Source organism: Tubulanus polymorphus, chromosome 4 (assembly GCF_964204645.1).
Source record: "Tubulanus polymorphus chromosome 4, tnTubPoly1.2, whole genome shotgun sequence".
NCBI classification, from domain to species: domain Eukaryota; kingdom Metazoa; phylum Nemertea; class Palaeonemertea; order Tubulaniformes; family Tubulanidae; genus Tubulanus; species Tubulanus polymorphus.
The window spans coordinates 2,163,833-2,188,594 of record NC_134028.1 but is presented as its reverse complement, the minus strand read 5'-3'; the positions used below and the strand labels follow the sequence as shown (position 1 = coordinate 2,188,594).

At 36.8% G+C, this 24,762-nt stretch overlaps 3 protein-coding genes across 3 annotated transcripts; all 3 read right to left on the bottom strand.

Moving 5' to 3' along the window:
• Nucleotides 1-47: 47 nt before the first annotated feature.
• LOC141903359 (zonadhesin-like) lies at nt 48-4,090 on the bottom strand. The gene is made up of 11 exons (XM_074791465.1): nt 3,992-4,090; nt 2,568-2,739; nt 2,228-2,381; nt 2,023-2,109; nt 1,732-1,940; nt 1,418-1,591; nt 1,219-1,326; nt 910-1,038; nt 671-832; nt 354-506; nt 48-223 (listed from the first exon to the last, which is right to left on the bottom strand). Exons 1-11 carry the CDS (start codon nt 4,088-4,090, stop codon nt 48-50), a joined length of 1,623 nt encoding a protein of 540 aa, XP_074647566.1.
• Nucleotides 4,091-7,014: 2,924 nt separating this feature from the next.
• Nucleotides 7,015-14,895, bottom strand: LOC141903356 (IgGFc-binding protein-like). Its single transcript, XM_074791462.1, has 27 exons — nt 14,817-14,895; nt 14,038-14,139; nt 13,661-13,935; nt 13,288-13,459; nt 12,976-13,129; nt 12,800-12,886; nt 12,510-12,721; nt 12,191-12,364; nt 11,992-12,099; nt 11,629-11,757; nt 11,399-11,557; nt 11,130-11,279; nt 10,780-10,926; nt 10,554-10,655; nt 10,177-10,451; nt 9,818-9,989; nt 9,521-9,683; nt 9,347-9,433; nt 9,064-9,272; nt 8,742-8,915; nt 8,543-8,650; nt 8,180-8,308; nt 7,947-8,111; nt 7,721-7,858; nt 7,576-7,593; nt 7,309-7,451; nt 7,015-7,157 (listed from the first exon to the last, which is right to left on the bottom strand). The coding sequence occupies exons 1-26, from the start codon at nt 14,893-14,895 to the stop codon at nt 7,339-7,341; spliced, it is 3,801 nt and encodes a 1,266-aa protein (XP_074647563.1). The 3' UTR covers nt 7,015-7,157; nt 7,309-7,338.
• A 3,576-nt stretch (nt 14,896-18,471) lies between these two features.
• On the bottom strand, nt 18,472-24,762 carry LOC141903354 (uncharacterized). Its single transcript, XM_074791458.1, has 23 exons — nt 24,672-24,762; nt 24,449-24,575; nt 24,213-24,367; nt 23,809-23,856; nt 23,407-23,553; nt 23,177-23,278; nt 22,800-23,074; nt 22,377-22,548; nt 22,050-22,203; nt 21,853-21,939; nt 21,565-21,773; nt 21,248-21,421; nt 21,041-21,148; nt 20,736-20,864; nt 20,502-20,663; nt 20,183-20,335; nt 19,892-20,044; nt 19,576-19,728; nt 19,283-19,438; nt 19,058-19,195; nt 18,890-18,907; nt 18,665-18,795; nt 18,472-18,591 (listed from the first exon to the last, which is right to left on the bottom strand). The coding sequence occupies exons 1-22, from the start codon at nt 24,760-24,762 to the stop codon at nt 18,683-18,685; spliced, it is 3,024 nt and encodes a 1,007-aa protein (XP_074647559.1). The 3' UTR covers nt 18,472-18,591; nt 18,665-18,682.

The following is a 24,762-nucleotide window of genomic DNA, read 5'->3' as shown; positions in this document are numbered from 1 at the left end:
AGGAGAATATTTCTAATTTTGCAAATGTTTTATGATATGCATATTTGTCAGTCAGAAAATGATTCACCTGATTTGCATGCGCGAGTGTTCGCGTCGTAAGGTGTATTAGGGCCGCATTGACATTGATCACCGGTAAAATCCGCATTACAGTTACAAGTGTAACCTGCTGCAGATTGAACACATTGTCCATTGGAACCACATGGGTTAGCCGAGCATGGATTACCTAAAGTAAAAACAAATGATTTCAGACATTTCATAATAAATCTTAGTAAAATTAACAGCCATGATGTTGTGGCTTTTGTGTTAATTGATTTTTCTTATCAATCATTTTGTTCAGATATCGGTATACTTACTGACACATGTACCAGAGTTAGCGTCGTAAGGTGTGTTAGGGCCACATTGACATTGATCACCGGTAAAACCCGCATTACAGTTACAAGTGTGACCTGCTGCAGATTGAACACATTGTCCATTGGTACCACATGGGTTTGCCGAGCATGGATTACCTAAAATATCAAACCAACGGTGTCAGGCATTTTATAATTAGATCTTCTGAAAGAAATTGAAGAACAGCAATCTGTAATAAACAATGGCTAATAAGCGCAGCTAACTTGTTACTAAGTAAAATACAGGTTTTCAATTATAATCATTCAGATACTGGTATACTTACTGACACATTCACCAGAGTTAGCGTCGTAAGGTGTGTTAGGGCCGCATTGACATTGATCCCCAGTATAATCCGGATCACAGCTGCAAGTGTATGTGTTCGGAACGCCATTTACCAGCAGAATTTGGCACAGACCATTTTTACATGGGTTTGGCGAACAGGGATCTAAAGAATAGAATAAAACCTGTATAATGACTTTCTTAGTTATTCTAAAAGTGGGCAAGTGGTATTTCACTATTTACCAACAGGTACTGGAGTTGTACATCGTTCACCAGTAAGGGATTCTGGACATTGGCAAACTACTTCACCATATGGATCAATCTGGCACACCCCACCATTGCATGGATTTGGATCACACAAATTACCAGGACCTGTGAAAAAACGTATCATCGTTCCATTTTCCCTTTTCTTAGAAATTGAAAACAGCTCATAAAGAACACAAAATCTTTACCATATTTCATTAGAAAGGAAATCTAAAATAAAAATTATAAACCACGTTTCGCCTATGTGAACTAATTGCACTAATAATACAATCTGACTGATAACTTAACCGTTTTCACAGTAATCTCCTGTAAAGTCCTTTTGACAGATACATCTGTAACCACTGTTCTGTGGTTCACAAATTCCACCATTTTTACACTGAGACTGAACACATACATCTGGTGATCAAAGAGTGATAGTAAATAATGCTGCAAATAGTAATTAACAAATCGATAAACCATGAAATGTAAAATGGAAACGAATTTATACCGCATTTTGATTTGAGAACACATATTTGTCCAGAAAGCATGTACCCATCGTCGCAAATACACAATGGTAATTTGACGGCGTTTGCTGCATGGTATTGGAACGGTTGTGTGCATGTTGGTCGAGGGGTAACAGCACTGTGGTTGTAATGTGAATTTTGTGGGCATTCAGGTGTCGCTGCAACAGAAATTACAAATATTTAAAAAGAATTAAAGTTGGTTGTAGAGAAATAGATTATCTATCTATCATGTTTGTTGTCTTATCGCATGTATTTTTACATAAATCATAATACATGTACATTTATGTTGGATACTAACGACAGAAAGTTGCTGATCTCCAAACATCAGTTGTAAACCCAGCTTCTCTACATTTCACCTCAAATGTGCTAAGACTCGCGCAAATTATTTCTTTTTGTTTGTTTATATCTGCTCGTGTGTAACACGCGTCCTTTTTACATGATTCAAAAAAAGGCGAAACGTCCACCACGCCACTAGCCAAACACTGGGCGAATGGGCCCGGTGAGGACCTAAAATGATGAAAATATTTTCAAATCAATTTATCAAGTGATAATATGTAGAACATGCATAATATATTTGGTTAAAACTTACTTTAACAGAGCGCATTTTTCTTTGTCCGATCCCAATGCATCAAGAATACTTTTTTCGCAGGTAACTGGAGGTGTCGGGTTGACGCAACTAAGGTATGAGTTGGAATATTGGAATATAGTTGGAATATAAAGATTACTTATCTATAGATTTATATGGAGTGCTTTAATGTGCCATCATTTTCATGATAATCACTCGTTCACAATACCTTGGCCTTAATGATAATTCTGCATCGCTCGCTAAACAGGAATTCCTTAATGTCGTTCTTCCTATAGAACCGATCGTCATCGTGCCTTGTGAACAATTATCGAGGTCGTTAGTTTTATCTCCATCACAGTTACCGCATAGACCAATCAGATTACCTGTGTACGGATTGATTACTTTCCATTATCCAACTGACATGTTACTTTAAATGACAGTTTCATCGAACGAATTAAAGTTCCATTCACTTGGAAAGATTCAAAATGAAATATAGTCAAAATTGTGGAAAGATTTTCTAGTGTCTAGAATAAAGAGTAAGGAACATTCGTTTGAAATAAATGTAATACCTGCGTAGGTATTTATAGTTGCTTTTCCGAGCTGTATGATCACCGTAAAATCTCTAAATGTGACATCAATACTGCATTGAGCGCTTCTCACAAAAAACATTCCCAATTCACAACCAACCTGGTAATCACCGGGTAATCCAACATATGGACTTGAAGACAATTTATTATTGATCTGAAAATGAGTGAAAATATGTGTCGAATCCGAAATCACATGTGCTATCGATTTTGCAAAAAGCAATATCTCTACATACATTCGTACATAATCAAATATAGTCTTTATACATTTACCTCCTCTCAGTAATAACATTCAACAGTTCATTAATAACTAAATCAATTAATTTCTAGTAGATATCTTCATTAAGCCATCCAATTAAACGAGATTTACCATTAATTGTTTAGAAATTCGGTTGAATCGAGTCGAAAATGTTTGTCCTGGTGTAAGCGATTCAAACATGAGAACGGTTGAAAAGGTAACAGGAACACTCTGTGTAACTCTAACACTTCTCAATGAGATTCTGAACCGACAGGTTGATGCTGGTTCATTGTATTCTGCTAGTATATACGTGCAAAGGCCATGAAAATCGTAACTCAACCCATCAAATGATAGGAAATGTGGATCGCCATACGCTCTACATATTTTCTGACATGTTGTAGGAGGAGCTGTAAAATGAAAAACATCAAGAATCTTATCGCATTATTTAAGAGGATTTTGGTCACATTTCTTATTTAAGAGGTTTATGTGACATTTCGATGCAGTTAAATTTGAACCGGTATCTTCGAATGAACTCACGTTCACAAATTCCGCTTGGAGATCTATTGAATCCAGTTACACACTCACAAGTATTTCCATTCACGCATATCTCCCTATCTTTGCAACGACCTTGACACGCAGCTATATTAAGAATATTCGCAACATTTTTACGCTCATTGCATCAATAAAAAATCATGATGAAGATCATCATTTTTCTCGGAAGAGATTTAGATGGCAATTTTGAATTGCACTTACGCTGGCAAGTTAACGTAGTTGTGTCCCAGTAAAGATTTACCGAGGGACATGAACACGTCGTTCCACTGGTTACTAATCCTGTCTTGCACTGGCAAATGTTATTGATGCATTCATGTTGACTGGAACATGCGGGTTGGCAGGCTAATTTTGACGAAAGAAACATAAATGCATGTGAAATATTGGCTGATAGTGATAGTGAAATCTATATGAATATTGATAGTTAAATCAGTGAATCTTACGTGCTGGTGGAGGGGTTGCTGGTGCTACGTATTGGGCTGAAAAATAACCAACATCGATGCATGTAAAGAATGAAGACGCTAATTTTCTACTTATAACCATGACAACACAACAACGATTGGATCAACCATTTTGAATACGCAATATATCTTTTCTACGTTTATTCTAAATTCAAACTCACCACAATTAACAGGGGATTTGCATCCTTCAAGTCTGAATGGTTTATTTGCGTTATCTCCGAGATACACGTAGCATCCCAATTGCCTGTGAGTGGCGCCATTATAAACATAGCATACGTCACTCCTTTTGATATATTTTGCTATGGAATTCCTAAAAGACATTAGATTTTTCAGTACAGGATCAGAAACAAATTATCAAATTTAAATCAACCTATTGATAAAGTTACCTGACATTGAGAAAATGGCCTTCTACTCTAGGGGCATAGACACACCGATTGTCAAGTCTACTCATACTACGTGAACCATTGTAAGAAAAATAGTACTTATTCATAGATCTCGTAACTTTAAAACAGTCAACTCCTGCAAAATATATAATCATACCATTTAGTGCAATTGTTTGCCCCAAAATACCGGGTATGTATGTGATCAAATTCAAATTCACTGACCAGGATCTCGAGGAGGTTCACCGCATACCGGCACGTCACAGTAATCCCACACATATGCATCAGTTGTATAACACCAAGGTCCTGCTCGCATAGGTGAGAGGTAACGACCATCTTTATTCCTAGTATCCTGAACTGCTCCGGGATTACGACAGTAGTTTTGAGCACTCGTCGCAGTTTCACCCGCTGGGAACGAGTAAGAACCGGGACGGTTTGACCATGAGTCACAAGTTCTCCCAGAGAAGGTCGTACTCAGTGTACCCTTGTATTCTGTGCCTTCTTGAGTGTTCTTACATGCTGACAAAAGTAATTTAATTGTTATCTCATTTCGGAAAACTACTATGTGTTTTAATTTGATAAGATTCTTTTCTATCTTGCCACCCTAACTCCCGTTCCCCATCTCCCTGTAGATAGATACGTTACTTGTTGGGTTTTGTGATGAAATCAGTTCAACACAGCAAAAGGCAAAAACAACAGAACAAAGGAATTTCCACATCATTTCTGTAAAGAAAAGTGTGTAACTTTCGGTTTCATGAGTAATATTAGTTCTATTGGTGAGTATTCTATAAAATAAGATAGTTTGTTAGCCGTATAGCTGAGTTTACTAGATACATATATAGTGCACTTAAATCTACTTGTATTTTTTGCATTCAGTTCATCAACAAAGTAAGGTTTCCTTCTAAAAAACCACCGTTCTATGATTTCTGCTCTATACTGGCACGGCAGAGTCATACATGTCTCTTCACCAGGGCCCCTGCAGTTGCTCAAAAGTTAGTCAAAGTTAACCAGTGTATAGTTGACATTGTGACAATTATGTTCATTTTTACTACGGCATTTATCTGCTGGTTAGCTTTAACCAACTTTTGAGCAACTGGCCCAGGAAGGTTAGAGTGAAAATTTAATACTACCGCCGTTATCATTTCCAATACGAATGATTAAATCGAACGTGAGAAATGATGATTGTTTGAACTTACTTTTCAAATTCATTTACGTTAAATGAAACGATTTTACACTTCTCAAAGCCTGTTTATATATAATATTCAATGTGGTTTTAGTTTAACACCTGTCATATTAATAATAATATTATGTCTGGAGAGTTTTGAAATTTCAATTTCACCATTAATATGATATTATCAATTCTATATTATTACTTCTATTATAAACGCATGAAGAGCCATCGATTGCGAAATTACCTTCAAAGAGCCAAATCGTTCAAGTAGAATTCTCACTCCTCTTTGGCTGGATAGTTGTGTAAATGAAGGTTTTTGCTGTTGTTTTAACAATTAATGAAGGGGTTAATCCAATCCTCCGTTTTGTTGAATGCAAAACGATTACTGGGCTGGTTTTGAATGTCCTTACGTTATAGTAGTGTCGGTGATAGGATGTAATATCATATAATAAATCTTCGTATTAATATCGCTATATATAGCTAATCGAGTAGCCTACTAATTACTCAGCCTTAAGCACATTTAGTGCATAGCTCCCCTTTACGTTTCTTTCGTAATTCATTTTTTTAGATATGATGCTCAATTGAAAGTAATTGAAATAGAGCAATTGAAAGAGAAGAGCAGGTAGGTCGGCTTCGCTCTCTTATACGTCCGATCCGTCGTTCCGATAACTTCACCCAAATATCCAGAATATAGTAAATAGTGCCTCCATGATTGATTGACGATCTGTATTTATTGATCCGATTCGTCGAGCACCGACTCATTATTCGGCCCATAGATTTCTCGAAGTTGAAGGAGCTCCGAGCCCGACTGTCGAGCCTAACTTCGTCACCGATGACTTTCAAAACAAATCTTGTTTTAAACTAAACTCACCCCTATATTTTTACCCTTGGTATCAGACATACCAGGACAGATGTAGAAACTGTGAACTGTCAGACAGATATTTATTATGAATACATAGTAATAATATAATAAACAAACACATCATTATGTTGCCCCCATAATCAAATATACATCATTTCATAACACTATCTTGATATTCGAAATGTGTGTACGCGACCTCGAAATTGTATCAAGTAGAATCCGTTGTATTCCATGAGTACGTATTGATTCTTGTTTCATTTTTATTGAACACTCAATGAACCTTCGACGAAGAGAGAAAGTTTAATACAATTGTAACTTGTTGAAAGGAAAATTGACGAGATGTGATGATTGAATTCATTCAAGTAGAATACAATTGATATTGCATGTTCGAGTAGTCGTTTATTGTAAATGAATTCTATTTTATCTATTCGTACATTCAAGTCCTTATCTAAGACTTTTCTTCTATCACTGGTTTGCCTATTAAGTTATACATGTTTCACTCAGAAAGATAGTAAAATACTTAATTACATGCAGTATTTTATTGAGAATCTGGATTCTTGCAGAAACGGTTAACCTGTGAAAGTCCAAAAAACTGGAAATGATATGATCGAATTTGTGAGTCCTTTCAAACGTGCAGCTGATGTTTGGAGAAGTTGGAGTTCATGTGTTTATAATTCTGCAATAACATAATCCAATTAACAAGCTGTGATTAACAATATGTTCTAATTTTTCCCACAATCGACACAAACTACTTTATTATGGGTGAGCGGTTAATGTTTTATTAGTCATAACAATTACATTGTAAATATCAACACATTTCGAACACGGACACAATTCCTGATTTTAGTCTCTTCAGTCGGTCGCAAATCATTATCACCAACAAAACATACGAGGACGCTTCTCCAGTCTTAGCACTAGGATGAAAACAATATACCACGTATATTTCGCACAACGTTTAAATTAACTTCGATGCAATAAAGTTTTCTTTCGGAAATTAATCTTTAAAACAAAACAAGTTGCATGCAAGTGTTTGTCATCTATAATCACATAAAGTAGCAGACTCACCTTGTAGACATATCGATGATAGTTGGAGTCTTACTGACATCCAGTAACAGTGTGCCCATTGGGACAAACGCAGTAATATTTCCCCCCATCGGGAACGCATTCACCCGGGGAGCATGGATTATTACCATGCATTCCACACGTTCCTAGAATCAATGAATATATAAATAATTTAGATGATTTCTGAATGATATCAGATACAACACGATCCGTCATAGGTCTTGACGTGAGTGAAATTGAGTACTGTATTTAGAAAAAGAAAGAAATTACCTGTCAAAGACCCAATTCCTAAAATGTCAAATAAATTATGAGTTAAGTATATATGTTAACAAAGTCTATTTCTTTTCATATTATTTAACCTTTGAATCTGTGCAAATAAAAGTCTGAACAATGTCAGAAGATAAGAATATTTTACCAATGCACTGTTTCGTTACGGTGTCCCAGAGGCGATTGGAATCACACGCGCACTGCGATCCGTTCCATGTTGTTCCTGATACACATTGACAGATTCCACTAGCATCGAGCACTTGACGATCTGTGCAGCCATTACAAACTGTAAGAAATTAATGAGGTCAGGAGAATATTTCTAATTTCGCTTATGTATTACAATATGCGTATTTGTCTGTCAGAATATGACTCGCCTAATTTGCATGCTTGAGTGTTTGCGTCGTAATTTTCATTAGGGCCACATTGACATTGATTACCGGTATAATCCGGATCGCAGCTGCAAGTGTAATTATTCGGAACGCCATTTACCAGCAGGATTTGACACAGACCATTTTTACATGGGTTTGACGAACAGGGATCTAGAAAATAGAATGGAACAGGTATAATGACTTTCTTAGTTATTCAAAAAGTGTATTTCAATACTTACCAACAGGTACTGGCATTGTACATCTATCTCCAGTAAGGGACTCTGGACATAGGCAAACTACTTCACCATATGGATCAATCTGGCACACCCCACCATTGCATGGGTTAGGATCACATAAATTACCAGGACCTGTGAAAAATGTATCATGGTTAGACTTTCCTTTGTTATTTTGTCATCAATTCGAAAATACACTAGTATGTCTTGAAAAGGCTGCCCATCAAAATATTAAGAAAATATTGGATGATATAAGTTCAATGATACAATGTTTTGGTCTCGAACTAGAGAATGAAGTTGAAATGAAAAAACATAAGTGTGTAATATGTAAAACTATTGCGACTGATACAATCAGACTGATAACCTTACCGTTTTCACAGTAATCTCCTGTAAAGTCTTTTAGACAGATACATCTGTAACCACTGTCCTGTGGTTCACAAATTCCACCATTTTTACACTGAGACTGAACACATACATCTGGTGATCAAAGAGTGATAGTAAATAATGCTGCAAATAGTAATTAACAAATCGATAAACCATGAAATGTAAAATCGAAACGAATTTATACCGCATTTTGATTTGAGAACACATATTTGTCCAGAAAGCATGTACCCATCGTCGCAAATACACAATGGTAATTTGACGGCGTTTGCTGCATGGTATTGGAACGGTTGTGTGCATGTTGGTCGAGGGGTAACAGCACTGTGGTTGTAATGTGAATTTTGTGGGCATACAGGCGGTGCTGTAACAGAAATAACAAATATTGAAAAAGTTGGTCCTAGAGAAATAAGATTATCTATCTATCATGTTAGTTGTAGAAGGACGAACAATCTTAACGCATGTATTTTTAAATTAATCATAACACATGTACATTTATGTTGGATACTAACGACAGAAAGTTGCTGATCTCCAAACATCAGTTGTAAACCCAGCTTCTCTACATTTCACCTCAAATGTGCTTAGACTCGCGCAAATTATTTCTTGTTGTTCGTTTATATCTGCTTGTGTGTAACACGCGTCGGCTATACATGATTCAAAAAAAGGCGTAACGTCCACCACGCCACTAGCTATGCACTCGGTGAATGGGCCTGGTGTGGACCTAGAATAAGATTATTGTAAAACCATTTTAAGATGTGTGCAGTATACAAATTACGTCTGATTTTTAAAACTTACGTCAGCAAACCACATTTTTGTTCGTCCGATCCGAATGCATCGAGGACACTTGTTTCGCAAGTAACTGAAGGTGGCGGTTTGTCGCAACTGAAATACATATTAAGGTAGGATTAAAGAAAAACATTCAACATGCAAATGACAACTGAATTTTAGTATACTTATCTTTCATTATACCTGGGTCTGTATGATAATTCTGTATCGTTCACTAAACAGTGATGTAATGTTTCCTGTACTGTCGGTCTTCCTACAGCATCGATTCTACTCGTGCCATTCGTGCAGTTATCGAGATCATCGGTTTTATCTCCGTTACAGTTGCCGCATAGACCAATCAGATTGCCTGATGTTTTCAAATGATAGATTTCATCATCTCATGGAGACTTTTTTCTCATTTCTTTTAAATCATTTTTAATGTTATCTGGATATATTACTTTATAGTTTGTAAGGCCATTGTAGCTAATTGTGGAATTATACCTGCGTAGGTATTGGTAGTTGTTTTTCCGAGCTTTATGGTCACCGTATATTCTTCAAATGTGACATCAATACTGCATTGATCGCTTCTCACAAAAAACCTTCCCAATTCGTAACCAACCTGGTAATCACCGGGTAATCCAACATATGGACTTGAGGACAAAACGTTATTTATCTGAAATCAAATGAAAAAAAACCCTGTTCGTATTAATATCATCCCATACGTGAATATCGATATGCCAAGGACTTAGATACATTTTTTAAACAAGAACAGTGAACGGTTACAAGTAGAAATGATTGTTGAAACAGTATAAATCTAATACTATCTTGTGTTCGTGAATAGTTATGATTTTAACGCTCACCGTAAGCTCTTTGGAGACTCGGTTAAATCGTGTCGAAAATGTTTGTCCTGGTGTAAGCGATTCAAACATGAGAACGGTTGAAAAGGTAACAGGAACACTCGGTCTCAATCTAACACTTCTCAATGAGATTCTGAACCGACAGGTTGATGCTGGTTCATTGTATTCTGCTAGTGTATATGTGCAAAGGCCATGAAAATTGTAACTCAACCCATCGAATGATAGGAAATGTGGATCGCCATACGCTTTACATATTTTCTGACATGTTGTTGTAGGAGCTGTTAAATGAAAAACAACAAGAATCTTATCGCGTTATTTAAGAGGTTTATGTGACATTTCGATGCAGTTGAATTTGAATCGGTATCTTCGAATGAACTCACGTTCACAGATTCCGCTTGGAGATCTATTGAATCCAGTTACACACTCACAAGTATCTCCATTGACGCATATCTCCCTATCTTTGCAACGACCTTGACACGCAGCTTTATATGTGTAGATATAATTGAAGCAATATGAAATTATTCTGATATTCAACCAATAGATATTGTTTGCGGTGAATATGGTAAAGTTTCAAGCAGATGGACATTATGAGTTTGTTGCACTTACGCTGGCAAGTTAACGTAGTTGTGTCCCAGTAAAGGTTTACCGAGGGACATGAACACGTCGTTCCACTGGTTACTAATCCTGTTTTGCACTGACAAATGTTATTGATGCAGCTTTGACGATCCGAGCATGCGGGTTGGCATCCAGTAACTGAAATTGGATTACATCAATCAAATAATGAGAATATATGGATCACCTAAAAGGTAAAATAAACGGTGTCAGGCATTTATGATGAATCTTCCAAATGAAAATCAACCGCAATCTGTTTCGCAATGACACGCAATCCCTTGTGCATAGGAAAATATGTTTGGATGGGAAGTTTCTATAATTTGATTAGATACCGGTATACTTACTGACACATGTGTCATTGTTCGCAACGTAAGTTTCACTGGGGCTGCATTGACATCGATTACCGGTAAAACCAGCATTACAGTTACAAGTGTAACCTGCTCCAGATTGAACGCATTGTCCATTGGTACCACATGGGTTTGGAAAACATAAGTCTAAAATGTGTAAGTTACGCAAATTTGATTATTTATTCTTCTCTTCTTAACATTTTTGTTTCGTATTATCTTGCACTGAAGCACCTCTGATAAGCTGGAATGATATAAAGGTTGCTTACTGCACGCATTGGTGCTGATGTCGTACGGTGTATTAGGGCCACATTGACAGTGGTTACCGGTATAATCCGGATCACAGCTGCAAGTGTAATTATTCGGAACGCCATTTACCATCAGAATTTGACACAGACCATTTTCACATGGGTTTGACGAACAGGGATCTAGAAATAGAATGGAACAGGTATAATGACTTTCTTTCTTAGTTATTCTAAACGTGTATTTCAATACTTACCAACAGGTACTGGCATTGTACATCTATCTCCAGTAAGGGACTCTGGACATAGGCAAACTACTTCACCATATGGATCAATCTGGCACACCCCACCATTGCATGGATTTGGATCACACAAATTACCAGGACCTGTGAAAAACGTATCATGGTTAGACTTTTCTTTGTTATTTTGTCATCAATTCGAAAATACACTAGTATGTCTTGAAAAGGCTGCCCATCAAAATATTAAGAAAATATTGGATGATATAAGTTCAATGATACAATGTTTTGGTCTCGAACTAGAGAATGAAGTTGAAATGAAAAAACATAAGTGTGCAATATGTAAAACTATTGCGACCGATAGAATCTGACTGATAACCTTACCGTTTTCACAGTAATCTCCTGTAAAGTCTTTTAGACAGATACATCTGTAACCACTGTCCTGTGGTTCACAAATTCCACCATTTTTACACTGAGACTGAACACATACATCTGGTGATCAAAGAGTGATAGTAAATAATGCTGCAAATAGTTATAAACAAAGCGATAAACCATGAAATGTAAAATCGAAACGAATTTGTACCGCATTTTGATTTGAGAACGCATATTTGTCCAGAAAGCATGTACCCATCGTCGCAAATACACAATGGTAGTTTGACGGCGTTTGCTGCATGGTATTGGAACGGTTGTGTGCATGTTGGTCGAGGGGTAACAGCACTGTGGTTGTAATGTGAATTTTGTGGGCATACAGGCGGTGCTGTAACAGAAATAACAAATATTGAAAAAGAATTTAAGTTGGTTGTAGGGAAATAGATTATCTATATATCATGTTAGTTGAAGGACAAAACATCATGCATTTTTACATTAATCATAATACATGTACATTCATGATGGATACTAACGACAGAAAGTTGCTGATCTCCAAACATCAGTTGTAAACCCAGCTTCTCTACATTTCACCTCAAATGTGCTAAGACTCGCGCAAATTATTTCTTGTTGTTCGTTTATATCTGCTTGTGTGTAACACGCGTCCTTTTTACATGATTCGAAAAATGGCGCAACGTCCACCACGCCACTAGCTAAGCACTCGGCAAATGGGCCTGTTGTTGTGGGCCTACAATAAAATCATTGTATAACAATTTCAGAATATGTGCAGTGAATATACAAATTACGTCTGATTTGAAAAACTTACATTAGTAAACCACATTTTTGTTCGTCCGATCCGAATGCATCGAGGACACTTGTTTCGCAGGTAACTGGAGGTGGCGATTTGACGCAACTAAAGTAAACATGAAGGCAGCATTACAGCAAATGATTATGCATGTGCACCTTACAATTGCGTTTTTGCATATGTATATTTCACAATACCTGGGCCTATATGCTAATTCTGCATCGCTCGCTAAACAGGAATCCCGTAATGTCGTTCTTCCTATAGAACCGATCCTCCTCGTGCCTTGCGAACAATTATCGAGGTCGTTAGTTTTATCTCCGTCACAGTTACCGCATAGACCAATCAGATTACCTGTTGTTTTCAGAAAATCAACTTCATTATGGAAAATCAACTCATGGAGAATCTTTAACATTTCACGACTCAGCATTTCTTCTAAGTAGGTTTTGAGTTATCTTGATATATTACTTTATAGTATGAAAAAGCACTCGTTGCTAATTGTGGAAATATACCTGCGTAGGTATTGGTAGTTGTTTTTCCGAGCTGTATGGTCACTGTATATGTTTGAAACGTGACATCAATACTGCATTGAGCGCTTCTCACAAAGAACACGCCCGATTCGTAACCAACCTGGTAATCGCCGGGTAATCCAACATATGGACTTGAGGACAAAACGTTATTTATCTGAAATCGAACGAAAGGAAATCTGTGCGTATTAATATCATCGCATATATACGAAGGACCCAATAACAAGAACATACATATAAATGTACAGTAATAGATAACGGTAAACGGTTACAAGTAGAACTTATTGTCGAACAAGTATAAATTCAATACTATCTTATGATCATTCATAATAATGATCTTAACGGATAGATTGCTCACCGTAAGCTCTTTGGAGACTCGGTTAAATCGAGTCGAAAATGTTTGTCCTGGTGTAAGCGATTCAAACATGAGAACGGTTGAAAAGGTAACAGGAACACTCTGTGTAACTCTAACACTTCTCAATGAGATTCTGAACCGACAGGTCGATCCTGGTTCATTGTATTCTGCTAGTATATATGTGCAAGAGCCATGAAAACTGAAACTCAAACCATCAAATGATAGGAAATGTGGATCGCCATACGCTTTACATATTTTCTGACATGTTTTTGGAGGAGCTGTAAAATGAAAAACAACAAGAATTTTATTGCGTTATTTAAGAGGTTTTGGTCACATTTCGATGCAGTTGAATATGAAAAAGTATCTTCGTATGAACTCACGTTCACAGATTCCGCTTGGAGATCTATTGAATCCAGTTACACACTCACAAGTATCTCCATTAACGCATATCTCCGTTTGTTTGCAACGACCTCGACACGCAGCTATATTCAAAATATTCTCAACATTTTTACGTTCATTGCATCAATAAAAAATCATGTTGAACTTAATCATTTTTCTCGGAAGAGATTTAGATGGCAATTTTGAATCGCACTTACGCTGGCAAGTTAACGTAGTTGTGTCCCAGTAAAGATTTACCGAGGGACATGAACACGTCGTTCCACTGGTTACTAATCCTGTCTTGCACTGGCAAATGTTATTGATGCATTCATGTTGACTGGAACATGCGGGTTGGCAGGCTAATTTTGACGAAAGAAACAGAAATGCATGCTGTTAATGAAATGCAGCTCTTAAACTAAGTATTTTTCTCTGTTTAAACCCAATTTGAATGTCGAAATATCGAGTTTAATTTGTGAAATATTGGCTGATAGTGATAGTGAAATCTGCATGAATATTGATAGTTAAATCAGTGAATCTTACGTGCTGGTGGAAGGGTTGCTGGTGCTACGTATAGGCCTGAAAAATAACCAACATCGAGGCATGTTAAGAATGAAGACGATAATTTTCTACTTATAACCATGACAACACACACCACGATTGGATCAACCATTTTGAATACGCGACAAACTTGAAATATTTGATTAAACATATATATTATATAGATATTTGTTGTAAGTCGACTTTTCTACATTTCTTCTAAGATGAACGAATTCAAACTCACCACAATTAACAGGGGGTTTGCATCCTTCAAGTTTGAATGGTTTATCTGCGTTATCTCCGAGATACACGTAGCATGCCATCTGTCTGTTAGTGGCGCCTTTATGAACATAGCATGCGTCACTCCGTTCGATATATTTTGCTATGAAATCCCTAAAAGACATAAGATTTGTCAATACAGGATCCGAAATAAATTATCAAATTGAATTCAACCTATTGATAAAGTTAGGGAGCATCTCAAAATTTCGATAGTTACTTCAAGTAGAATAACTCGCGGAAGAGGGTGGGGGAGAGGTTAAGGCCTCCCGCGGATTCATCACTGCTGCCGAACTATCGATTTATTGCGTCGCAATAAAGATAACATTGAATTGAATTGCAGTTTCAAATATATATATTACAAGCAGTAGATTTAACCGTCTCTCTTTTAGTTGCTGTTGGTATTTTCGATACATTTTATTTTGTTTATAAAGTCTATTAGAGTTTAATAGGTTTTTCACTTGTAATTTTGCTATTTCATTTTTTCAATTAAAAATTGTGATCGAAATACCCTCGTGAGATGTCTTATCTTTGTCTAAGGTCTCTCATTAGAAAATCAATAGTTCCAACTTTGGCATGTGTCTAATCAAATGGGGGGTTAAAACCAATTAGACAGTTATTCTAATTGACGCAACTATTGAAATGTTGAGATGCTCCCTTACCTGACAGAAAGAAAAAAGCCTTCTACTCTAGGGGCATAGACACACTGATTGTCAAGTCTACTGATACTACGTGAACCATTGTAAGAATAATAGTATTTCTTCATAGTAGATTTCGTAACTTTAAAGCAGTCAACTCCTGCGAAATATATTATCGTACCATTTAGTGCAATTGTTTGCCCCAAAATACCGGGTATGTATGTGATCAAATTCAAATTCACTGACCAGGATCTCGAGGAGGTTCACCGCATACCGGCACGTCACAGTAATCCCACACATATGCATCAGTTGTATAACACCAAGGTCCTGCTCGCATAGGTGAGAGGTAACGACCATCTATATTCCTAGTATCCCGAACTGCTCCGGGATTACGACAGTAGTTTTTAGCACTCGTCGCAGTTTCACCCGCCGGGAATGTATAGGAACTGTCCTGATGGTTTGACCAAAAGTTACACGTTCTCCCAGAGAAGGTCGTACTCAGTGTGCCCTTGTATTCTGTGCCTTCTTGACTGTCCTTACATGCTGATAAAAGTAATTTCATTGTTATTTCATGAAGGAAAACTACTATATATGTAAATCTGATAAGATGTCTTTCTATCTTGCCACCCTAACTCTCCTTCCCCATCTCCCTGTAGATAGATACGTTACTTGTTGGGTTTTGTGATGAAATCAGGTGAACGCAACAAAAGGCAAAAACGATGGAATAGAGGAATTTCGACATCTGTAAATAAAAACAAACCACTAGTCTATATATAGCTGAGTGATAGGACTAAATAAAGAAAAAGATACATTTAATCAGGAATGAATATTGCACGCCCTACCTTTCCAGCATGAAATCTGCAAATTTTCAAAAATGAATGAATAGTACTAGGAGATATGATAATTCTTTTATAATGAAAATTACCGTCACTTTCAAAATATTCTCGCGTGTGAAAGAATATAATGAGTTTTACCAATTTCGAAGCTACTATATATTCCATTCAGATTAATCATACACATGTTATATCAAATTGTGGAGAGTCTTCGGGGTATCACAATAGTTCCGAAATGAAATAAATTGGTATTCCATATGTTTTGTGACACGTGTTCTTGGAGTTTGAATTTCCCGAAACCAGTTTATTTTTCACACTTATAGGCCTTCAGCCACATATTCCAGAAAATGTGGTTAGAAGTTGAAATGTAACTTGTTACTGATATTCTTTAGGTTTTCACTCTCTTGTCGACCATTTCTACTTCGGTAACATCAGTATATTCGATGAATTATATGAAACATGATTAATTTCCATTCTAGTAATACATAGAATAATGCATCGTTTTCTGTAATTGTACGACGCAAATCTTATTGACCGGACTTCATCGAATCTATCAACAGAATGCCGTTGATATAAGATAAAGAATTGCACTTTTTATTATCTTATGTCAAACATTTATATAACATAATTTACATGATTTGTGATTTTTTACTAATAGTTTGCCTCAATTCATGACGAAAAGTCACATTCAACGATGTCCCAAAAAGATTCATCAATTGAATAAAAAAACCACGTAATACTGGAATGAGACAAAGTGAATTAAATATATAAATTTGATTAAGATCAAAATTGAATAAGAATAAGAAGAAATGTTGTATATGAGTTCTGAAAGTTTTCACTTTCAGCAGTAACCGTCACGTTTCACGACTTAACGTACGATACATGTTGGACATACTCGAACATTTCGGTGAAATCTATCGATCCCGCTATAAACGAGGATATAATTTAATATCGGGCTTGTTGAAAATGTCTATAGTATTCAATAAACGTATTGATTCGAGCTGGTGACGTGTGGCAAGCGGAAGATTTTCGAGTGATAAAAGACAAGTACCACCTCAGTGAAGCAATAAATCAATACACGAATATCCACTATTGATATCAATTTCAAAAATATTCAAATATTAAATCTATTCATCAACTCTTATCAACGGATCTATTTCTCATTTTTCTCGAAACAAATGAAATTAGAAGTAACTATCGCTAATCGTATGTATAACAGTATGCTGTCCGTCTGTATGCCGACTATACAGGAACGCAATACTGTACTGCCTACTGTAGCAAAAAAACGTATGACATCCGCAAAAGACTTGTAAAATGTCTAATTTTTGTTGTGGAACGATGTTAGAAAAGTATTGCTACGATTGCTAATATCGGCTAATATAGCTCCGCTGTGTGATTTGAAGAGGGGCTCCCCCTCGTGGTCATAATCCAAAATCGGCTGTGTTCTTTGTAGGTATCGGTCCATAGAATATTCATACCATACTAGGAATTGATTTGATTAAAACTGTAGGACTAATAGCAATTAGTGGGAAAAAAAGGTGACAGACGCACGACCGAACGGACGGAGGAACGTACGAAGGCTCTACCCCTAACCCAAAGACGTCGAGGTGAGGCTCGAGTAACAAATCACAATAACAGAACGTTGATATATCGGGAAGCACGTATTTGTACATGATTGCAAGTCGGCTTGAGCCACAATACTGCTGGGACTCCAACTTTTCCGGCTATCGTATTCAGATACTATGTTAAGTTTAAGAATTTTGTTATTGCGGTTTTTGTGTAGAATTTACCCGCAACTCAGCGTAGAATCCGTATCATTTTGCATTCCATCGTCTCTGCAACTAGCTCGCTGTCAATTCCGCATTAAACAGCCATGTGCTTTATCGGAGTCTGTTCATCTACCAGTTCCGTGATGAAAAGCAGTTGTCTTATAGCTTAGTACCGCGTTTACCTCTAGGTCTGGTTCCATATATAGGACTACTAATTTTCTTATTGTGTCTCAGATCTTGCAGAACAAATAAATACATTCTTCCGAGTAACACGAATTCCGGAGAAGGGATGAATCGTTATCGATGAATTGGGGGTAAACTCTATATAATGCACCATGGACGAATTTTAGACACTCTGCATTGTTTGCGTAATTATGTTTTATTAGTAATGAATCAGATACAATTAATTTCATGACATGGGAAGAAATTGTTGGATATCGGTCTTTTCTGATGTCACATTATTCATCACGAACTAAACAAGAAGCGAACGCATTTCTCATAGTCTAGACAGAAAGGAGACGCATAAGTAAAAAAACAAATATTAACGAAACAGATGATTAAACTTGTAAACCTCACCATTCGATGTTCGGAGTTCTACCGGCATCCAGTGATAGTGTGCCCATTGGGACAAATGCAGTAATATCCTCGACCATTGGAAACGCATAATCCTGGGCTACATGGATTCGTAAAGAATAGCCTGCACCATCCTGAAAGGATTGATATTTCACAATGAAAACAATTTGCATTTATTAGATTATTTCGACCAAATCATAATTTTGAAATGGATTTCTTAAGAATTACCTGCACTAGCAACATGCGCTAAAAAGAAGAAATATCTTCGTTAGTAATAGCCAATGATTAACAGTATCATCTAAAGTTCTGATAGGCATAGCTAATTAGAAGGTATTGCGGTTTTGGTAGGGTTTTAAATGCTGCCAAGAATCATTTCAAATATAGATCAAATTTTACCAAAGCATTTTTTCGTTACGGGGTCCCAGAGGCGATTGGAATCACAGACGCACTGCGATCCGTTCCATGTTGTTCCTGATACACATTGACAAATTCCACTAGCATCGAGCACTTGACGATCTGTGCAGCTGTTACAAACTGTAAGAACTCAATGAGGTTAGGAAAATATTTCTTATTTTGCAAATGTTTAACATATGAATATTTGTCGGACAGAAAATGATTCACCTGATTTGCATGCGCGAGTGTTAGCGTCGTAAGGTTCATTAGGGCCACATTGACATTGATCACCGGTAAAACCCGCATTACAGTTACAAGTATAACCTGCTCCAGATTGAACACATTGTCCATTGGTACCACATGGGTTAGCCGAGCATGGATTACCTAAAAAGTAAAACAAACAATTTCAGACATTTCATATCAAATCTTTGTGAAATTAACAGCGATAGCCATGATGTTGTGGCCATTCCTGATAATTTTTTTTCTTATCAATTATTTTGTTCAGATACTGGTATACTTACTGACACATGCACGAGTGTTAGCATTGTAAGGTGTGTTAGGGCCACATTGACATTGATCACCAGTAAAACCAGCATTACAGTTACAAGTGTAACCTGCTCCAGATTGAACACATTGTCCATTGGAGCCACATGGGTTTGCTGAGCATGGATTACCTAAAATATTGAACAAACGGTGTCAAGCATTTTATGATGAATCTTCTGAATCAAATTAACATCAATCTGTTATGTAATGGCTTGTTAGCGGTATTAACAGGAAAATATGTGTGCATGGAATATTTTCTCATCAATTATTTCATTCAGATACTGGTATACTTACTGACACATGTACGAGTGTTTGCGTTGTAAGGTGTATTAGGGCCACATTGACATTGATCACCAGTAAAACCCGCATTACAGTTACAAGTGTAACCTGCTGCAGATTGAACACATTGTCCATTGGTACCACATGGGTTTGAAGAGCATGGATTACCTAAAATGTAAAACAAATGATTTCAGACATTTCATGTTAAATCTTAGTGCAATTATCAGCGATAGCCATGATGTTGTGGCCATTCCTGATATTTCTTTTTTCTTATCAATTACTTTATTCAGATATCGGTATACTTACTGACACATGTACGGGTGTTAGCATTGTAAGGTGTATTAGGGCCACATTGACATTGATCACCGGTAAAACCAGCATTACAGTTACAAGTGTAACCTGCTCCAGATTGAACACATTGTCCATTGGAGCCACATGGGTTTGTCGAGCATGGATTACCTTAAATATTGAACAAACGGTGTCAAGCATTTTATGATAATACTCCTGAATCAAATAAACAGCAATCTATTATGCAATGGCTAATAAACGCTACTAAGTTAGTGCACAAATAAATTTGTATGGATGAAAATTTTCAATTTCCTTTTTCAGATACTGGTATACTTACTGACACATGTACCAGTGTTTGCGTTGTAGGTTTCATTAGGGCCGCATTGACATTGATCCCCAGTATAATCCGGATCGCAGCTGCAAATGTATGTGTTCGGAACGCCATTTACCAGCAGGATTGTGCACAAACCATTTTTACAAGGGTTTGGCGAACAGGGATCTAAAGAATAAAACCTGTATGATGATTTTCTTAGTTATTCTAAAAGTGGGCAAGTGCTATTTCATTACTTACCAACAGGTACTGGCATCGTACATCTTTCTCCAGTAAGGGACTCTGGACATTGGCAAACTACTTCACCATATGGATCAATCTGGCACACCCCACCATTGCATGGATTTGGATCACACAAATTACCAGGACCTGTGAAAAAACGTATCATGGTTTCAATTTCCTTTTTCTTAGAAATTGAAAACAGTTCATAAAGAAAATCAAATTTTTACCATATTTTATTAGAAAATCTAAAATGAAAATTCTTAACCACGTTTCGTCTATATGAACTAATTGCACTAATAATAAAATCAGACTGATAACCTTACCGTTTTCACAGTACTGTCCTGTATAGTCTTTTTGACAGATACATCTGTAACCACTGTTCTGTGGTTCACAAATTCCACCATTTTTACACTGAGACTTCGCACATACATCTGTAATGTTGAATTAAGTAATTATTGACGTTTATATAAAAGAATCTGTAAGTATAGAAACAATATATATTTTTGTCCCTTTTTGAAATTGATACATACCACATTTTGATTTGAGAATACATATTTGTCCAGAAAGCATGTACCCATCGTCGCAAATACACGATGGTAATTTGACGGCGTTTGCTGCATGGTATTGGAACGGTTGTGTGCATGTTGGTCGAGGGGTAACAGCATTATGGTCGTAATGTGAATTTTGTGGGCATACAGGTGGTGCTGTAACAGAAATAACAAATATTGAAAAAGTTGGTCCTAGGGAAATATGATTTCTATCTATCATGTTTGTTGTAGAAGGACGGTCTTATCGCATGTATTTTTACATAAATCATAACACATGTACATTTATGTTGGATACTAACGACAGAAAGTTGCTGATCTCCAAACATCAGTTGTAAACCCAGCCTTTCTACATTTCACCTCAAATGTGCTAAGACTCGCGCAAATTATTTCTTGTTGTTTGTTTATATCTGCTTGTGTGTAACACGCGTCGGCTTTACATGATTCGAAAAATGGCGCAACGTCCACCACGCCACTAGCCAAACACTGGGCGAATGGGCCCGGTGATAACCTTAAATTAACAGAATTATTTTCAAATCACTTGCTATATAATGTGTAGAACAAGAAAAATATATTTGGTTAGAACATACTTCAACAGAGCGCATTTTTGTTTGTCCGATCCCAATGCATCAAGGATACTTTTTTCGCAGGTAACTGGAGGTGTCGGTTTTACGCAACTGAAATGTATGAGTTGGAATATAGCAAAAAATTTAATTACTTATTTACAAATTTATATGGAGTGCTTTAATGTGCCATTATCTTTATGATAATCACTCGTTCACAATACCTGCGCCTTAATGATAATTCTGCATCGCTCGCTAAACAGGAATCCCTTAATGTCGTTCTTCCTATAGAACCGATCGTCTTCGTGCCTTGTGAACAATTATCGAGGTCGTTAGTTTTATTTCCGTCACAGTTACCGCATAGACCAATCAGATTACCTAAGTGTACGGATTGAAAATGATTACTTTCCATTATCCCACTGACATGTTACTTTAAAGGACACAGAATGATTTAAAGTTCCGTTCACTTTGAGAGGTTCAAAATGAAATATAGTCAGAACTGTGGAACGATTTTCTAGTGTCTAGAATAAGGAACATTCGTAATGTAATACCTGCGTAGGTATTTACAGTTGCTTTTCCGAGCTGTATGATCAGTGAATAATATCTGAGTGTGACATCAATACTGCATTGAGCACTTCTCACAAAAAACATTCCCAATTCATAACCAACCTGGTAATCACCGGGTAATCCAACATATGGACTTGAAGACAATTTATTATTGATCTGAAAATGAGTGAAAATATGTGTCGAATCCGAAATCACATGTGCTATCGATTTTGCAATAAGCCACAGTATAATCAAATAGAATCGTAATACATACTTCCTTTCAGTAATAGCATTCAATAGTTCAACAATAACTAAATCGATTAATATTTTAGCAGACGTCTTCATTAAGCCATCCAATTAAACGAGATTCACTTCTCAGATTTTGCCATCAAAAGATAATGATAAAATCGGCGATAACAGAAGCTTACCATTAATTCCTTAGAAATTCGGTTGAATCGAGTCGAAAATGTTTGTCCTGGTGTGAGCGATTCAAACATGAGAACGGTTGAAAAGGTAACAGCAGCACTCGGTGTAGCTCTAACACTTCTCAATGAGATTCTGAACCGACAGGTTGATCCTGGTACATTGTATTCTGCTAGTATATATGTGCAAGAGCCATGAAAACTGAAACGCAACCCATCGAATGATAGGAAATGCGGATCGCCATACGCTCTACATATTTTCTGACATGTTGTAGGAGGAGCTGTAAAATGAAAAACAACAATAATCTTATTGCGTTATTTAAGAGGTTTATGTGACATTTCGATGCAGTTGAATTTGAAACAGTATCTTCGTATGAACTCACGTTCACAGATTCCGCTTGGAGATCTATTGAATCCAGTTACACACTCACAAGTATTTCCATTCACGCATATCTCCCTATCTTTGCAACGACCTTGACACGCAGCTTTAAACGTAGAAATAATTGATGCAACATGAAATTATTCTGATGTTTAATCAATGGCAAATTAATTTCTATGCGGTGAATGTGGTAAAATTTCAAGCAGATGGACATTATGAGTTTGTTGCACTTACGCTGGCAAGTTAACGTAGTTGTGTCCCAGTAAAGATTTACCGAGGGACATAAACACGTCGTTCCACTGGTTACTAATCCTGTTTTGCACTGACAAATATTATTGACGCAGCTTTGACGATCCGAGCAAGCGGGTTGGCATCCAGTACCTGAAATTGGATTAAATCAATTGAATAGTAAGAATATATGGATCGCCTAAGAGGTAAAATAAACGGTGTCAGGCATTTTATGATGAATCTTCTAAATGAAAATTAACAGCAATCTGTTATGCAATGACACAGATGCGCTTGAGCATAGGGAAATATGTTTGGATGGGAAATATGCACCTCAATATGCACATTCATAAATCTATTCAATATTGAAATATATCAAGTAGATAAAATAAAAAATAGAGCCAATGTTACCTCCTCCAGGATTTGGTCGAGGTGTTGGAGTTGGAGGGACGTATTTACCTGAAATAATGGAGATAGTAAAATTCTGGGCCCGGTTTTATAGACTGGAATTATCTTTAACCCGACGGTTAACTCGATTGACAATGAATTAAGTTAGCCCCCGGGTTGAAGTTGATACCAGTCTATAAAACCGGTCCCAGTATATTAACCGGTAGTAGCTTTTCTAGATTTAATTCATTCCGTTAAAATCAAAGATATTCGAAGATTTCCATACGCAACCTCATAGCGACAGAGGATATCGGAAATCGTATATCAATTCGCGTATTCCATGTTTTTTTCTTGCAAGTAAATATTAAGCGTTGAACCTAATCGTGTTATATGCCTCTGATCGATAGGCTAGTAACCATCGAACTTACGACAACTAACTGGAAATGTGCAAGGTCTAAATTTAAACGCGACTACATCGGTTGCGGTATCTCCTTCATAAACCCAGCATCCCATCATCCTCTGCCTCTGGCTTTTGTAGAAGTAACATCGATCGCCTCGTTTGATTTCCGTCTTTATTGCTCTCCTACAAGACAGGACAAGTATAAAACTTCAGGCCAATTCAGATTTATGATATCATGAGAAATCAGTGCATACTGATACATACCCCATAGCTGGTCGAAATGCTTCCAGCCTAGGAGCATAGACACATTTCTGACCGGTGTTGGCGACACTAAGCGATCCATTATATGTGTAGGTCTTGTACGGGGCGAGGTATATGTGACAGTTAACACCTGTAGAATATCATTGTGTTAGTTGCATTCTTTTTAGGCGAAATTTTAGTCGCTCCCAAAATACGAATGTATTTTTGTATTAATACATTTACTCACCAGGATCTCGAGGAGCTTCACCGCATTTTGGGATGTCACAATAATCCCACACATACGCATCAGTTGTATAACACCAAGGTCCCGCTCGCAT

Bases quoted from the DNA above. Each gene is read 5' to 3' on its own strand.
- LOC141903356 (XM_074791462.1), bottom strand. From the start codon at position 14,895: ATGGCATGCTACGTGTATCTCGGAGATAACGCAGATAAACCATTCAAA. The intron at 9,434-9,520 runs GTATAATGAAAG...TATGTATTTCAG, and splicing joins GAATTATCATACAGACCCAG to TTGCGACAAACCGCCACCTT. The intron at 9,273-9,346 runs GTAAGTTTTAAA...ATCTTATTCTAG, and splicing joins CAAAAATGTGGTTTGCTGAC to GTCCACACCAGGCCCATTCA.
- LOC141903359 (XM_074791465.1), bottom strand. From the start codon at position 4,090: ATGGCGCCACTCACAGGCAATTGGGATGCTACGTGTATCTCGGAGATA. The intron at 1,039-1,218 runs GTTAAGTTATCA...GTTTTTTCACAG, and splicing joins AGGAGATTACTGTGAAAACG to GTCCTGGTAATTTGTGTGAT. The intron at 224-353 runs GTAAGTATACCG...TTTTTACTTTAG, and splicing joins TAACTCTGGTACATGTGTCA to GTAATCCATGCTCGGCTAAC.
- LOC141903354 (XM_074791458.1), bottom strand. From the start codon at position 24,762: ATGCGAGCGGGACCTTGGTGTTATACAACTGATGCGTATGTGTGGGAT. The intron at 23,857-24,212 runs GTAAGTTCGATG...CCATTATTTCAG, and splicing joins CACATTTCCAGTTAGTTGTC to GTAAATACGTCCCTCCAACT. The intron at 21,774-21,852 runs GTATGTTCTAAC...TGTTAATTTAAG, and splicing joins CAAAAATGCGCTCTGTTGAA to GTTATCACCGGGCCCATTCG.